Here is a 17,476-nt window from a genome sequence, read left to right as displayed (position 1 = left end):
TTTTTTTATATTCTATTTTTTATTACCACAAGTAAAAATTCCATATTAATAATACAAGAATTACTATTTTTTTAAAGGCAACTTCCTGTATAAAATGTGACTTTTACTAACATTAAACTAAAATCTTTAACAAAGTAATTATCAAAAACATAAACCTTACTTATAGGTTAATATTAACAAGATCACGTCATAAATTCCTTGAAAACTAGTTTCTTTCTACGAACACCAAATTCTTCTCATAAAGCTAATATTTTTTATTATCTATTTAGTTTAATTACAGTCCGGAATGACATATTTTCATGATTTATATAATTCAAAGTAGCTTACATTATTTATTTTAAAATTTTTAACACATTACAAAAATGACATGATTGATTTATAATTCAAACTGCCGCTTTTTATCTCCCCTCTCTACATATGGGACATATGGAACACTAGCGCCCTCTTATTTTTGTAAGATTTTTGTTTACATGGAGTTCGGGCCCCTTGTATAGTCTCCATGATCAGGTGGATGAGATTTTTAGAGGTATAGAGCGTTCATTTCGAAAATCTGCTTAAATAAACAAGAAGCAACAAAGCTTTCGAATTTTGTATCAGAATAAATTCTTCTTGCCTCCACACAATTGCCTAGTGCTTGTCCATAAGTTAGATACATGTCAGCATTAATGAGATGTAATAACAAATTTTGTTATTTTAATACATATTATTAATTATGACGTTATTCGAATAGTTATCGTGTTTAAATAGCTTATGTTAATAATCTTGATAATTAAATAAATTTCGAAAGTCAATGTTTAAACGTGTTATACAAAAACTTATTTTTTTCGAAGACGTCTAATTCTATCGAAACAAATGTAGAGTACCTTTTTTAAAGAGGAATCACTAAAGTATTTCAAAATTAATTATTCAGATCTGTCAAAATTTTGGCCTAAAAATTCCTGAACATCCATACTGAAATGCGGAGGTGCACCATCGTGCATAAACCACATTTCACGGCGTAATTGTAAAGGTAAATTTTCCAGTAGTTCGGGAACAATATTTTGTTAGAAATCCAAATAAGTGGCGCCGTTTAAGCGGTTTGATAAAATAACTGGACCAACCAAATATCGCCCAACAATACCTGCCCACAAAAAATTCATATGAAAAATCCACTTGTTTTAGTGTTCTCTACAAGCACCTGTTCTATGTCCATTGAGTTGTGAATCACCCTGTATTAAATATGATAAATTCTTTAAATATAACGATAGGCCTACGTGGAATAATAGATCAAATCGTTTTAAAAATTTGGAGTCATTTTGAAATGGCGAAAAGTTAGTTTATAGTAAATAACAATAATCTTGAATTATTATTTTTACAATTCTACAATAAAGTAATGCGTTTATTATATTTTATTTAATAATTTTACTAAATACTTATTTTACATTTAATATTGCTGAATTATTGTTAAAGTTACATTAATAAAGGGAATTTTTTATTGATATTCCAAGATATTACCTACTAATTCACAAAATAGCTGACATTTTGTTTTGTTCATTTATTACAACCGCATGAACGTGATGTCACTTTTCTACGATTTTTAATCTTCAAAACTTCTAAGATAAATCGTGATATAAGATAGTGAAAAATACTGTTAGTTTTCGTAAAATCTATGAAAAAGTCCAGTGCATTCGATAATAATTTAATATGTTTCCCAATGTATAATTTCCTGTTCGACATAAAATGCTTTTATGCTATCATACATCTGAATGTTCACACTTCAACCAAAAAGTAGCAAAGTTAACAACCACCTCTTGCTTGAACGTCGTACTCTGGGAATTCCCTGATTTCTTTATCTAATGCGCATTGCGCAAAATCATTTACAACATATAGTACTTACCTACTAGTACAATAAATCTACGTATTCCAAAGATACACTAAAATTATGTAACTAATTATTTTATTTAATATTCTATTGACATTAACTTTATTTCATTCAGTTTTTATTTGGGTATTGCTAGATATATTTTACTACGATATGCATTGATAGGTAATTGGTAAAGTATTTGTCCAATATATTTTATCTTATCGTTTTATTAAATATCAAACGACACTTATCTTTAAAAAATATTGTTATCCACACATTGGGACCTATAAAAATGCCGTATACAAATCTAACTAGAGCCAAAAAAGTGTTATGCTGCTTAAAAATGATTTTATTATTTAAATTGGACATGTTTATACTCTTGTGATGAATGTTATATTTGATAAATCTAAACTAAGATGTTTGACTGAACATGCATTCCGATTCATGCGTACGCAATCTGGAGACATTGCCTACCAACGGACACCCATTGATGTTGAATTGGCAGGGTATTTCCACGTCGTCGGCCATCTCCTCCAGGGTGTAATTTCTTGGTCCATCAAGAGAAGCCTGGCATGTGGGGCATTTCTCCAATCGAGATTTACACTCCATGCAGATGGTGTGGCCACTAACACACGCGAATATTGGAGCTGCCATGTATGTCACGCAGTAGGGACATGTCAGAGCTTTCCTATTAATCTCCACATTGAACTGTACGGGATTTTGTTCCTGTTCCTTTCTGCCTTTTTCATCAATAGATTCGTCAGCGATTAATGTTACGTAAAATCTGCAAGAAGTGAAAGCTCAATTGCACTGACAAAAAGTTAATAAATGTTTACATCTAAAAAAGTTATAACTAATTTATTGTACCTGATGATGGGATAGTTGCGACTGGTCTTACCGATGATATCGGAAAATCTGTTACTAAGGTTGTTCGTGAAAGAATTTGTATGCATTTTATGTATATTATTATTATAGGGAATCACGGGTAGATTATCGATAGACACCGCATAATTATCTTCTACACCGAATTTCAGTTTAACATTGCACTTAGTGAATTTACTCAATTTGGTACTCATAACAACTGCTCTATTCCACTGTCGAATGTAAACGAAGAAGTACTGACTGTCTACTTCGACAAAGAACATATAGTTATTATATCTATTTACTTCCCAGCCATTCCCATCGAAGCCTTTTTTTACATGTTCCTTATGTTTATCAGTAATATGTTCTCCAAGATCATCTATTAACATCTCGTCCAAACATACGGGACACTTTATGGTCTTGTAATGACAATTTCCTTCATGTTGCTCCACCTTACTCCACGGTAACATTTCCATGCACGGAGGGTAGGAACAAGGGAATGACAGGTTTTGAGCCATTTCTTCAAAGAGGCGGATTCGAGTCCAGCTGTACTCCTCGCAGTTAATTCTGTGGCACCTGCCACACTTATATAATTCATTATCATTTTTACCATCCACATTTGCAATACTGATAGGCAGGATGGATAAAAGGCAGTCACAGACTGAGCATTTATACTTTTTTACGACTTCACATAAATTGCTCTCCATCTCGAAATGATCTTGAAGTCTGATTCTGAAAATAATCAGAACAAAATGAATATGAAGTGTTACTATACGTATTTAAAGGGACAAACTACTTAATATAGGTTTCATATTGGCATAAAAATCAAAAAACGGATTCTCAATCGAAACTGAAAAATAATTTATTTGATAGACTTGCTATGCTTGGAACCCTCGCTTTTAAAATACAGTATTAAAAACTTAAAAACTTAAAAAGTTTTGTCTAATTATTTTCTGGACGACTGGAGACGATTAAATCAAAATTTTCTATGCACGATACATGAGCAAAATGACATTCAACCTGAAAAAATTAGTGACGCGAATATTAGCCATGTTGGTTAAATTTCTCTTAGAAATTATGGTATGCCACTAGAAAAAAATTATTCTTTATGCCCACCATGCGTCGTCTGGATGAAATGCGAAGTAATCACACGCGAGAGAAAGTGAAAATGGGTAAAACCCTTGACCTGCTACCTTTAAATTCATCAAAACAAAATTATTTACACAAAGATGTATTTATTTATTCATTATTTTATTACTAGAGCTGTGACAATCGGTCCGCTAGCAATTGGCGCCGTCAGTCAGCTACGCGAGCTGCTTAAAGCTATGGTTTGTTAGAACTGTAGGCAAAGCAAAGCAGTCAGTTGTGCGCGTCGGACTTACGTTGGAATCTAGAACACAAGAAGGTTCGTAGCTGGTTTGTTAGAGTCTGCTAAAGCTATGGTTTGTTAGAGCTATAGGCGACGCAAAGCAGACAGTCAGTTGTGCGCGTCAGACTTACGTTGAAATCTAGAACACAAGAAGATGCGTAGCTGGTTTGTTAGACTCTGTTTAGGTGGACTCACAGTAGGCAGAAAATTTTGTGCGTCGTCAGTTCAGTCGAAATCAAATTCGATTTGATTTCAACGCAGTCGTTCAGTTGAGCTCACAGCGTACAATGATAAAAAGCATTTATTTTTAACAAAATTTAAAATGGCAACCAAGTTTTCACCAGAGGAAGACGAGAAATTAATCGATCTCGTGCGAGAACATTCCCCATTGTATACCGTTCCTTCTATACGTCCGTTAGAAAACTCTGATCTTCACTTTTATTTTGACGAATACAACTAATTAAATTCAAAAGATCTTCTTCATGTTCTTCTTCCTTAATAAGTATTGTCACCAAAAAATGTTCCGCCATTGTCATGATAAAAATAAATTTGGCCACAGTAATAATAAATATTTCCGTCTGCATTTACCAGCATACCATCAGAAGCACTAAATCTAACAAAACACTCCCCCTTCAAAACCGATAAAGTTGAACGCTACGGATTCTGCTAACAGCGTATGTCGTCTGCGACGCACAGTTCTAACAAACCAAAGCTTTTAGCTATGGTTTGTTAGTGCTGTAGGCGACGCAAAGCAGATAGTCAGTTGTGCGCGTCAGACTTACGTTGGAATCTAAAGCACAAGAACAAGCGTAGCTGGTTTGTTAGAGTCTGCTTAGGTGAACCCACGGTAGGCAGAAAATTATGTGCGTCGTCGGTTTAGTCGAAATCAAATTTGATTTGATTTCAACGCAGCCGTTCAGTTGAGCTGACAGCGTACAGTACTAAAAAAGCATTTATTTTTAACGAATTTTAAAATGACAACCAAGTTTTTACCAGAGGAAGACGATAAATTAATCGATCTTGTACGAAAACTGCCCCTATTGTATACCGTCCCTTCCAAACGTCTGTTCATTCGATCTCCACTTTTATTTTGACGACGACAAGTAATCAAATTTAAAAGATCTTTTCATGTTCTTTTTCAATAAGTATTGTCAGCAAAAAATGTTCATCCATTGTCATTTTGCCAAAATAATAATAAATATTTTCGTCTGCACTTATCAGCATACAATCATAATCACTAAATCTAACAAAACACCCTCCTTCAAAACCGATAAAGTTGAACGCTACAGATTCTGCTAACCGCGTATGTCGCCTGCGACGCACAGTTCTAACAAACCAAAGCTTTAGGTGGTCTCACGGTAGGCAGAAAATTATGTGCGTTGTCGGTTCAGTCGAAATCAAATTGGATTTGATTTCAAAGCAGTCGTTCAGTTGAGCTCACAGCGTCCAGTGCTAAAAAAAGCGTTTATTTTTAACGAATTTTAAAATGGCAACCAAGTTTTCACCTCGTACGAGAACATCCCCCATTGCATACCGTTCCTTCCAAATGTCTGTTAGAAAACATTGATCTTCACTTTTATTTTGACGACGACAACTAATTCAATTTAAAAGATCTTTTTCATGTTCTTTTTCAATAAGTATTGTCAGCAAAAAATATTCAACTATTGTCATGAAAAAAAAATGTTGCCAAAATAATAATAAATATTTTCGACTGCACTTATCAGCACAAGCACTAAATCTAACAAAACACCTTCCTTCAAAACCGATAAAGTAGAACGCTACAGATTCTGCCAACCGCGTATGTCGTCTGCGACGCACAGTTCTAACAAACAAAGCTTTAGCTGCCTAGCAGTCGGTTTAGTCGCCGATTTCTCTGTAGGTAATCGAACGATTTCTTTTACGATTTTAGTGGTCTTTTAATGCATAATTTGTGTATAATTATGTCGAGCGTAGTTAGTGCTAAAAAACAGCAAACAATTCATACTATACTGACTAAAAAAAAACTATTTTACCGGTAAGTAGCTATAAAATGATTAACATATAAAATTTGAAAATTGTGGAAATTACCATGTCGGACCAGCTTGGAAGTATATTATTTAACTATGCAAATATTACATCAGTAGATGTCGAACGGTCGTTCTCTTCAAATAAGATATTTTATCGCCACTGCGAATAAGTTTCGCTGAACTTATAGGAACATACCTCATGATGCGATCTATAGCGATCCCATCCAGATTGTGGAACCGATGGCAACGATGCGTAAAACAATTTACGTGTTTCACAATGATACAATGACATAAATCTTATAATGATTGTTCACTTAAAATAAAGTAAAGTTGATAATCCGCACCCCTCTGGTACGTGGCCAATTATAACAGCTCACTATTATTACTTCTCTGCTTTACACACCTAACTTTTTTTTAAATTTTTTGTGGGCTCTTTTTTGCGAGAATGTGCAATGCTTACTCTACGCGTGCCGCTTAACAGGTATTACATCTTTTAAGAAGGTAATTTATTTGATACACAGCCACACACACAAAAAAAAAGTTGGGTATACTTTTATGCGACATATATTTTTCGTAGCAATTTGGCCTCCTGAACACGAATCTGGGGTCAGAATTGGCCCATCACGTCACAATTTTTTCCTAACCTCAAAAATCTTGTGAAAAATAGTGAAAATGGATGAAAATTTACTGGGAAAATTTGGAAAAAAATTATTTCCACATCAAATAGTACATATTTATGTAAAAACTCTGCTGAATTCAAATTACGAATATGAATTCACATTGTAAAAATTCAAGATGGCTGATCCAATATGGCGGGTGTACTTTTTTTTAATCCACCGATTTCAGTAAAATTTGGCATCATAAGGATTGCTGGTTGATCTCACCTTCATTAATCACACATCTAGAGCCAGATTTTCAAAAATCAAGATAAAAGATTCCACTCCGTCTAAAAATGTGACTTCGCTTAAAAAAATGACTTAAGGACTCTACACATGTAGTGTGATGTGCTTGTTTACAATATAATAAAAAATATACAATTTTTATTATATTAACATTTATAGGTAGTGTTATACCTGCTGCTTAAAGGTCAATTGGTCTTGTGTCTGCATCCAGGGCACCTCCACGTGGTGACGGTGGGCAACGGAGTTGTCTCACTATCCGGCAGAGTCCCTGGATAACGGCGTTCATGCCGTCATGTCAGGCACAAGACGGAAAGTTACGATGCAGGGCCTCGGAAACCCAGTATCGGCGGTTGGACAGGGTGGGAAAGCGGGCCCGCGATCGTCATCATGCGACCGTAGCTCTACATGTGTGGGTGACTTGGCTCATGTAGAGTATAATGCTACAAGAAATGAATCATTCCATAACTGTGATAAAAACTGTGATGTATTTTGTTACATCTGTTGTAAATACGTAGCTGGTAAGACAGGAATACCTATAAATGGTAATATAAAAAAATTGTATAAGGTTTGTTTTGGTCTTGAGATACTCAACCAGGATTCTAACGGGGTTCCGCATATCATTTGCAATTCATGCAAAATAATGTTGTACAGTACTAATAAGGTTAAAAAATATTTAAAACCAGCATTATGGGATATACCACGTAAAAAAGATGACTGTTATTTTTGTATGAATTATACTTTTGGACATAATCGAAAAAATAGAGGTAGTATTTTATATGCAGACGTTTCAACTGTGATTAAATCCATTGAAACAAATCCTACCCCTAAACCAAGTAAAGCTGATCATGTGCGAACTGAAGATTTAACCGAGTCGGAGGAATTTTCAGACGATGAAGAACTATCTGGCGAAGAGAGATCAAATGATGACGTTGATATGTCTGATAATAATGATGATGAAGAATTCCGCCCATATAATTCTAAGGCACAACCAAAATTAGTATCACAGTCCGAACTCAATGATCTTGTTCGAGATTTAAATTTACCTAAAGATGCTGCAGAACATCTAGCTTCATTTATGAAAAAATAAACTTTCTTCAGCCAGGAACGAAAGTTTCATTTTATAGAAATAGAGATGAGGCGTTTCGAAAGTATTTCAAAATGGATGAAAAATTGTCATTAGTATATTGCACCAATATAGAGGGTTTAATAAATGAATATCAACAAGATTTGTATCGCCCTGAGGATTGGAGACTGTTTATAGACTTTTCAAAACGCAGTATTAAAGCAGTTTTACTGCATAACGGAAATGTTTATGCACCCATTCCAATTGCTCATTCTACAGAAATGAAAGAGCAGTATGAAAAGATGAAAGAACTTTTGGAGACAATAAAATGTACTAAGCACCAATGGGAAATTTGCGGCGATCTAAAAATGTTGACGATATTGCTTGGTCAACAGTCTGGCTTTACACGGTACCCTTGCTACAAGTGTTTGTGGAATAATAGAGAAAGAAATGGTCACAAGAAGATTTAGCCAGCGAGAAATTCAATGATTCCTGGATCAGATAATGTAATTTTTGCACCCTTAGTAGATCCAAAGAAAGTTTTGATACCACCTCTTCACATAAAACTCGGGCTTATGAAGCAGTTTACGAAAGCTTTGAACAAAGAGGGCGCCCGCCAATGCTTTAAGTATTTATATAAAAAATTTCTAAAGTATTCGGATGCTAAAATTAAAGGAGTTTTCGACGGTCCGCAGATTAGGAAATTATTTCAAGATACTACATTTATTACTACAATGAACGAAATCGAGAAAGCAGCTTGGCTGAGTTTTAAAGAAGTTTCTAAAAATTTTTTGGGGAATGAAAGGAGTCCTAAGTATAAGGATATAGTAAAAAAAAATGGTCAAAAATTTTAAGAAGCTAGGCTGCTTAATGAATTTAAAACTTCATTTCTTGGACTCTCACATCGATGATTTCCCGGATAACTGCGGCGATTATAAGGTCATTGAAAACCGTTACCAAGGAAGATGGGATGACCATATGTTGGCGGACTACTGTTGGTCCCTTAAAAGAAACAAGATCAGACATTGGAAAAAACGGAAAAAAGGGTCAGACAGAAAATCTGTCAGATCATTCGCAGAAAAAAGAACAAGATACAGCAGAAAGAAGATAGATCAACAGTTATAAGGGGGCCCAGAGAACGTATCATACGAGATGTTGAATGAATAACTGATAAAATAAAGGATTTATAGAAGTACTAAGGGGCAAACCACTCTACTTGCTACGCTCGCCAACCCCTTATTTTAAAAGTACCGGTATCGATCATGATATCGTCAAAGTTTCTTATCGTTACATTTAAAGGGAGTCAAATGTTCATGCGAAGTCAAATTTTTAAGAGGAAGTCATATTTTTAGGCCAAGAAATATTTTTAGATGAAGTAGTATCATTAAGTAAATTAAAATAGACGAAGTTAAATTTTTAGGCGGAGCCATATTTTCAGGTGGAATCAAATTTGTAGGCAGAGTCATAATTTTAGGCCGAGTAGGCGGCATTTTTTCGGCAAAGTCACATTTTTAGATTGAAGGCATAAGCAGATGCAGTGATGTGCTGTGTGGCAGTAATGTGTCCTTTTCCTTGAACTTTAAAATTATTAAGAAATAAAAGCATCTAAATGCCATAGGAAAACTGCATAGTAGTTAAAAAAATCTGATTGGAAAACCATAAGCCCATGCACGACTAAATAAATGAAAGAATAAAGTAGAAACTTTTTTGTCTTGTCCCATGGAAACAAGCACATCACACTACACATCATTACATGTGTAGAGTCCTTAAGTCATTTTTTTAAGCGAAGTCACATTTTTAGACGGAGTGGAATCTTTTACCTTGATTTATGAAAATCTGGCTCCAGATGTGTGATTAATGAAGGTGAGATCAACCAGCAATCCTTATGATGCCAAATTTTACTGAAATCGGTGGATTTCAAAAAAGTACACCCGCCATATTGGATCAGCCATCTTGAATTTTTACAATGTGAATTCATATTCGTAATCAGCGACCCAAAAAACCCCTTTATACAAAATCTGGTCAAAATCCGCTCAGAATTTGAAAATAGCGATTCCTGCTCGGTTTTTTGAGGTTAGAAAAAAAACCACACGTTCTAGCTCAATTCTGACAGTGGATTTGAATTCAGCAGAGTCTTTTACATAAAAATGTACTATTTGATGTGGAAATAAATTTTTTTCCAAATTTTCCCAGTAAATTTTCATCAATTTTCACTATTTTTCACAAGTTTTTTGAGGTTAGGAAAAAATTGTGACGTGATGGGCCAATTCTGACCCCAGATTCGTATTCAGGAGGCCAAATTACTACGAAAAATATATGTCGCATAAAAAGTATACCCAACTTTTTTTTTGTGTGTGGCTGTGAATTATTTACCATATCAAAAAACTTCAAAATCCTCACAAAACTTTGTTTATCCCTCTATTTCCGATGGAGCTGAACCCAATTCTTATTTTTGTGCGGTCGAACCTAGCCTTCGAGAAAACAAAATTAAGATTTTAGCCTGTAGATGTAGGTACGACGAGGGGCGATCCGCTGATGTAATCTTCGTACGTTTGCCCTGGAATCTTTATGTAATAGTTTCTAAAATCTTTGAAATCTCCGTGTAATTATTGTCAATATATTAAATTTTACTGAATTCTTGGAAGATGACATTTTTAAAACTATTTCTCACGAGGACTTAAATTATATTGTAGTTGCAAAAAATGATATTGTTGGTAGTAAATAAAAAATTCGAAATTAACAACCAGCTCAAATTTCCAAAGATCTTTACCTAACTTAGAACTTAGCAGTACTTCCAATTCGGATTCTACTTCGGATATAAGCGCAGATGGTTCCTTGTTAGTATTAGAAGCAATCGAAGAGGAAACTAATAATATTAAAAAAGTTGCTATAGAATTTGAGAACTACTTTGCCGTATATTACGATTAATCCTGGTAGGGTTATAGAAAAAGAAAAAGAAAAATTTCGCATTAAATTTTTGAAAGAGAATTTACAGCAATACATGTGGCCTAAAATAGATGATGTGCAATTAGTCGAAGAAAAATACATATTCTATGAGCCAATAACGTTAGTCAGAAATGAACCTTTTACGATTTCTAGGAGTGATTTAATAAATGTTAATAAAACCTATATACGCCTTAAACAAGCTTTTAAATAGGCTACGAGGCGAGGTAGTTATACAGGGTGTTTAAAAAAGACGCGGCAATATTTAAGGGGGTGATTGCCCAGGTCATTTTATAAAAAAGAGTTCCTATAAACATAGATCCGCAAACGCTTCGTTACCGATCTACAGAATGTTGAAATTTCATTAAAAAAACAGTAAAAATTAAATTTCTCCAAAACCGCAGTCCCTTATTATTACTACAGACAACACTACCACATTTCAAAAATCAATCAAATTTGAATTTCTTTGTTCAATAATTTAAATTTCTAAATTAGCATTGGTTTTAGGCGCGCAATAAAATGGTTTTATTTTTTTTTACTCAAAAACGGTGCGTCGTACGATATAATCTGAAGAAAGCTTTTTTTTCTTTATAATTGAACAAGGAATTCAAAAATTTTATTTTTAGAAAAACCAGCGGCGTGCTATTTTTTTCTTTAAACATAGCTAGTGACGTGCCAATACGCACGCCACTGGTAAGACTAAAAAATCGTTTTGTATTGCAAAGTAGGCGTCTCCCATAGCTATTGACACGCCTAAAATTTCATTATAATATCTCAAACGGTTTTGGAGAAATTTAATTTTTACTGTTTTTTTTTAATGATATTTCAATATTCCGTAGAAGCTTAATNTTTTGGTTACTTTACATTTCATTGTTTTCTGGATGAAAGGATGCTTATTTGTTCTTTATTATGTACTTACAGTTATTAATAATAGTATTTCATTGGAAGAAAATATTATTATTATTTTTTTGTAAATATACCCCCTCATTATTTAAAAGATACAACAAAAGTGAAACAACGCATTTTATTAATGTAATTAATTATAAAAAATAAAAATAAAAAATATTTTAATGTTCTACAAAGAACGCTATTGTAGGTAGCTGGCCTAGTTTCATTTCATAAAATAAATTCAAAATATCTTCAGTAGAATAATTATTCTGCATTTTTCTTGTCGAGAAAACACTTGAACTTGTAGAATATTGAATGACAATAGGTACTATATTTACCTTTCAATTCACATTTGATGATATTTGAACGTAATATTCTTGAGAATGTAAGGAAACCGCAAATATCTGAGAAAATTGAAACTGTAACCCCATATCGATGAAAAGATAATTTGATTTTCTTTAAAATGATGCAGAAAAATACAAGGTCTTCCATTTGAATTTAAAAAATTGTGTCGGTTTTAAGTTTTCAAAATGTAACGTGAAAAATGGGACACTTAGTATAATTTTCTTCAGGTAATTTTGATAGCGGAAGGTTGTCCATCTTAAGTTCTTTGTGTATTCCGAAAATCAAGTAAATGTTCCCAGAACGAAGAAAGATATAAAGAATTTTCGAAACGCTTGCATCTGTCAAAATTTTAATAAAATGTCGATTATCTCGAAAATGGTTACATTTGGGTAACTATAGGAAAGTTGTAACATTTTTTATTTATTTTTAATTTATCTTGCCGATAATGCAATAATATATAGGGTGTTCCATTTAAAATAATGAAGTTGACAGCTACTTCCGGTATAACCGGAAGTGCTACGTTAATGGCATTATTTTTGTTGAAGAGAACATATCTGATAACCCCCGCAAACAAAATTTCATATTGTCTTTGGTTCCTCTGAAACGTTTAATAGACCACTTACCGTGCAGAATATTAAATAAATAAAAACAATTTCACCTAACCTACCCTGTAACGTATAAATGTTTGTACCTATAACGTTTGATTACATGGGGTTGTTTTATTTATTTAATTATTTATTTAAAATAGGCACCTATAAAAAGAAACTTAACCTGCCTTAACATAACTATATGTATGTGGAAGTTTATATGCTATTTTATATAAGGTTAGATTAAATTAGGTTAAATTCTTTGAATTTTAATAAAAAAAACTGAATCTTATTTATTTAATACAAAAGAACATACCCTGACCTAACGTAACTTAATATAGAATCTTATCTATCTATGTAAATTTGGATTAGATAAAATTACAGAAATAACCTACTGACCAAATGAAGTTCAAGTTCAATGAACATACCTAAATGTTTTTTTTTTTATTTTACCAAATACCTACATTTTTATCAATCCCTTCCTTTACTAAAAATATGTTTCCCAAGCATTGTTTGTTAGAATATATGTTTCAGAAGATGATAAGTGAGTATGCGCATATATGAACTTTGTACACGTTTGCTGTGTGAAGTACCTATCTACCTATTGAAGTAGGTAAGTATTTCGTGAAAAATTCAAACTCCTAACCTGTACAGGTTAGGATTTTTTTTCTGGAATACTAGGTTCGGTCACAAAGTTGTATACCTCCATACTATTTACATGCACATATTTACATACAAAATAGTATTATCACAATAACTGTACAAATAGGGAAGATTGGCAATAAAGTGTATATTAAATTTGTATTTCTTACCTAATACAAAAGCACTCTTCAACAACTTCCTAAGCTTTATTTAAACGTCGTTAAGCTGTAACCGATTATGTAGGTACGTGTATGTATATTTCTATAAAATAACCCCTCACTCGGCAAAAGTAAAACCACAAATCCAAAACAAATATAATATGTTAATGGTATGTACTATAATGCACACGTATCTCCAACCAAATCATAAAACAAGAATCGGTTGACAGACTGACAGAGACAACAAAATAAGATGACCAGTGGACCAGAAGCAAGCAACTAGCAATGGTTTTCTTATCCAACATCCAAGACACGTAGCGCGCAATTGTTATCTGCATATACTAAACTAGAGGCGGCAGCGGTACATTTAAATTTTGCTAATTTTATTTTTCTAAGAAAATTAACTGATTAGGTTTATTTAAAAAGAAAATTCATTTATCATAAATAATCAAAATTACAGTTAATTTTATCTGAAAAAAATAATAGGATAAGGATGAATTATATATAGAATTATAAAAAATAAAAATTTTTATACAAACAAAACATTAATTTAAAAAAACAAATATTCTGTTTTTTTTATTTGTATGAAACAAAAAATATATATTTAAAGTTAATTTTATTTCTAATAAATAAATATCCTTAATAATAAAATAATTAACATCTAAGGTGGCCATATCCTTGACCGAGAAATAGTCAAATTTCTGGTATTTTTAGGTACTGAAATCTTGAAAAGTAAAACGTGTAGAACAAAAGTAAGCACAAAAATAAAATCCTTGATGTTCTGTTTATTCATTGTTACTATTTAAATTTACTCAAATAAAATAACAACTAAAAAAAAGCGTTTGTAAAACATGCGTTTCCTGTTATCCTAACTCCACATTTTAAGAATTATTTTCACATACTTATAAATAAAAGTAAACAATTTTATATGTAGGACTAAGCAAAGAAATATCATAAGAATATTTAGATGTGGAGTTATATATAAAAAAGTTAGTATTTTCGTAGATTTCGGTACCTAAAACCTTGATGATTTGATCGTTTTTTCTACCCGTTTATTCGTTTTACTGCGGCGTCTTTGAAAATACTCAGGTGGCATGACATAACATTCCTATTATTTGATAAGCTTTAGATTATTCAGTTNATAGTGAAATTTCTGGCGTTTTTAGGTACTGAAATCTTTAAAAGTAAAACGTGTAGAACAAAAGTAAGCACAAAAATAAAATCCTTGATGTTTTGTTTATTCATTGTTACCATTTAAATTTACTCAAATAAAATAATAAGTAAAAAAAACGTTTGTAAAACATGCGTTTGCTGTTATTCTAACCCCACATTTTAAGAATTATTTTCACGTACTTATAAATAAAAGTAAACAATTTTATATGTAGGACTAAGCAAGTAAATGTTATAAGAATATTTACATGTGGAGTTGTATATAAAAAAGTTAGTATTTTCGTAGATTTCAGTACCTAAAACCTTGATGGTTTGATCGTTTTTTGCACCTGTTTATTCGTTTTACTGCGGCGTCTTTGAAAATACTCAGGTGGCATGACATAACATTCCTATTATTTGATTAGCTTTAGATTATTCAGTTATTAAATGTTTGAAATTATTTGTCTTTGCGGAAAACACTATTTAAAGAACATGGGGCCCTTAAACAAAACCTTACAGATTTTAAATACCTACCTAACAAAAATAAATTTCTGATCAACTACTAATTTTTTAAAATTTTTGTTGAATTTTTCTTTCGCCTTTTTTCAGTCAAATTTTGATTTAATATTATTTGTGTATTTTTTATAGAAATGTAAAAAACATTTATTATTAATTGTTTAATTTCTTCAAAATGCTGACCACAATGAAACAAAGCAAAATTACAATATGATTTAATACCATAAATTAAATTTTTTTCCAATTGTTTTTAAATATTTTTTAATTTACACACTTGCATTAATTTTTGTTTATGATTGGTATAAAACTTTTTTTTGGGGGTTAGTGTTAATCATAGACCACCTGTTAAACATTTTTTACTTGGATTTAAGTTTTTAACATTTATTAAAATATTTGTAAATTTACTTCTTTTAATGCTTTTTTTTGGTGGGGAGTTATTATTTTTCTCTTGTGAACAATTATTATTTGGTGCTTAATTTTCTGCTGAATTTGATGGTAGCAAAATGTTATTTACACTTCCATCACTATGTTCTAATAAATTAATATTAATTCTCTGATTTATTTATACTTCTTAAATTAGATTTAAATATATCAGGGACAGCGAAGGGGATCGCTCAAGATTTTTAAAATCCAAAATTAAAAATTGAATTTTTTTTATTTTTTTTCCTTGTTATTTTATCATTTTCGAATAATGGCGTAGGTTGAAATAAATCTTGATTCTAAAAATTTCAAATCGATATTTTAATTTCTAAAGGTCACTCATAATTATTTTATCTTTAAAAGTAGTGTACCTAAAATGTTTTCAAACGACCTCTAAAAATAAATATCAACGAACTAATCATTTTTTTTTATTGAATTTGATGAACAAAAAATAGAAATAAATCACGAGACACTTTAAAAATTTCTCTAGGCAAAATTTACTACCGCACTGTGAGTATCAAATATTTATAATTTTTTAATATTTTAAAATTTAATTGTCTCGTGATTTATTTCTATCATTTAGTTCATCAAATTCAATAAAAAAAATTAGTTCGTTGATATTTACTTTTAGAGGTTGCTCGAAGATATAGGTACACTACTTTGAATGTTAATATAATTATGAGTGACCTATAGAAATTAAAATATCGATTTGAAATTTTTAGAATCGAGATTTTTTTCAACCTAGAAAATGATATGATATTTTTTGAATTGATTTTTTGAGGGGGCTCTTAAAACATGATAAAGTAACATATTTTCACAAGAGATACGAAAAAAAAAATATTCGGTTTTTTCTTTTGGGCCACCCTAATAAGTATACTACTTTAACATATGTTTTACGTTACCTTTACATGGTTTTGTGTTTTCCTTCCTTCCTAACTTATTGTAGAGAGCGGACAGTGTGTCTTTACTCTTTAACCCGAAGATTAGGTCAAATTCGGATAGAGATGCGTACGCCTTCAAAAATGTATTGTGTGTAAACTATGCAAAATATAATTATTATGTATAGCAAATATATCGTATTATCCTCTCGAATATTTGTAACCTTTATTTAAAATTCGTAAATTATGTGAACTGGTTAAACAACGAGAATTATGTTAATTTAGTTCTAAAGAAATGAAATCCGTCGATATCGGTTGCGTTTATCGAATTCCTATTGGTCAATTCTAACTGAAGCCCTATTATAAATGTGAGTTGGACTATTCTATCATGTGCGTTGCCTGAGGGTGTTCGTTACATTAACTAATTTCCAATTAAGAAAACGACACTATTTTTAACTGAACGTTATATATTCTGCAGTGTCAAATTTCAGAGAAAAATTCTGCCCTTTTGTAAAAAATTTTGTAAATCTGGCATTACTGAACAAATACATAGCGCACTTACCACGCATGATGGGAATCAAAAAACCTTGATGAAAAATAGCTGGGTCAATTGATTTTTATTATAGACTTTTAGTGCGATGTCGCATATTTAGGCAACCCGCAACAAATTGTCATAGTTGAAATTGTACAGATCGAATCTGACCCTTGTTTACTATGTACTTACATAGGTCTATAGAAATGAACAACTTCAAATTAACTTATTTTCACAACGATTTACAAGAATATTCCTAAATTTAAATAAAGTAAAAATTTAATATTAGCCGTGTTTTTTCTAATGCGCCCTCGGGAAGAATAGCCTCATACGCAGGTGAGACCTTGTTGATATGTCATCGCTGTCATCACTAG

The 17,476-nt window shown here is 31.9% G+C and overlaps 1 protein-coding gene across 1 annotated transcript; it reads right to left on the bottom strand.

Annotated features, from left to right (window-relative positions):
• Positions 1 to 2,317: 2,317 nt before the first annotated feature.
• Positions 2,318 to 13,707, bottom strand: LOC108906292 (the record flags this gene model as incomplete). The annotated part of the gene is made up of 3 exons (XM_018709517.1): positions 13,620 to 13,707; positions 2,711 to 3,436; positions 2,318 to 2,627 (listed from the first exon to the last, which is right to left on the bottom strand). Coding segments are annotated over exons 2-3 (1,011 nt in total), but the record flags the coding sequence as incomplete, so codon positions are not given.
• Between the last annotated feature and the right edge of the window lie 3,769 nt (positions 13,708 to 17,476).

The sequence above is a fragment of the Anoplophora glabripennis genome, unplaced genomic scaffold (assembly GCF_000390285.2).
Source record: "Anoplophora glabripennis isolate ALB-LARVAE unplaced genomic scaffold, Agla_2.0 scaffold284, whole genome shotgun sequence".
Taxonomy (NCBI): Eukaryota; Metazoa; Arthropoda; class Insecta; order Coleoptera; family Cerambycidae; genus Anoplophora; species Anoplophora glabripennis.
This window is presented reverse-complemented; position numbering and strand designations above follow the sequence as displayed.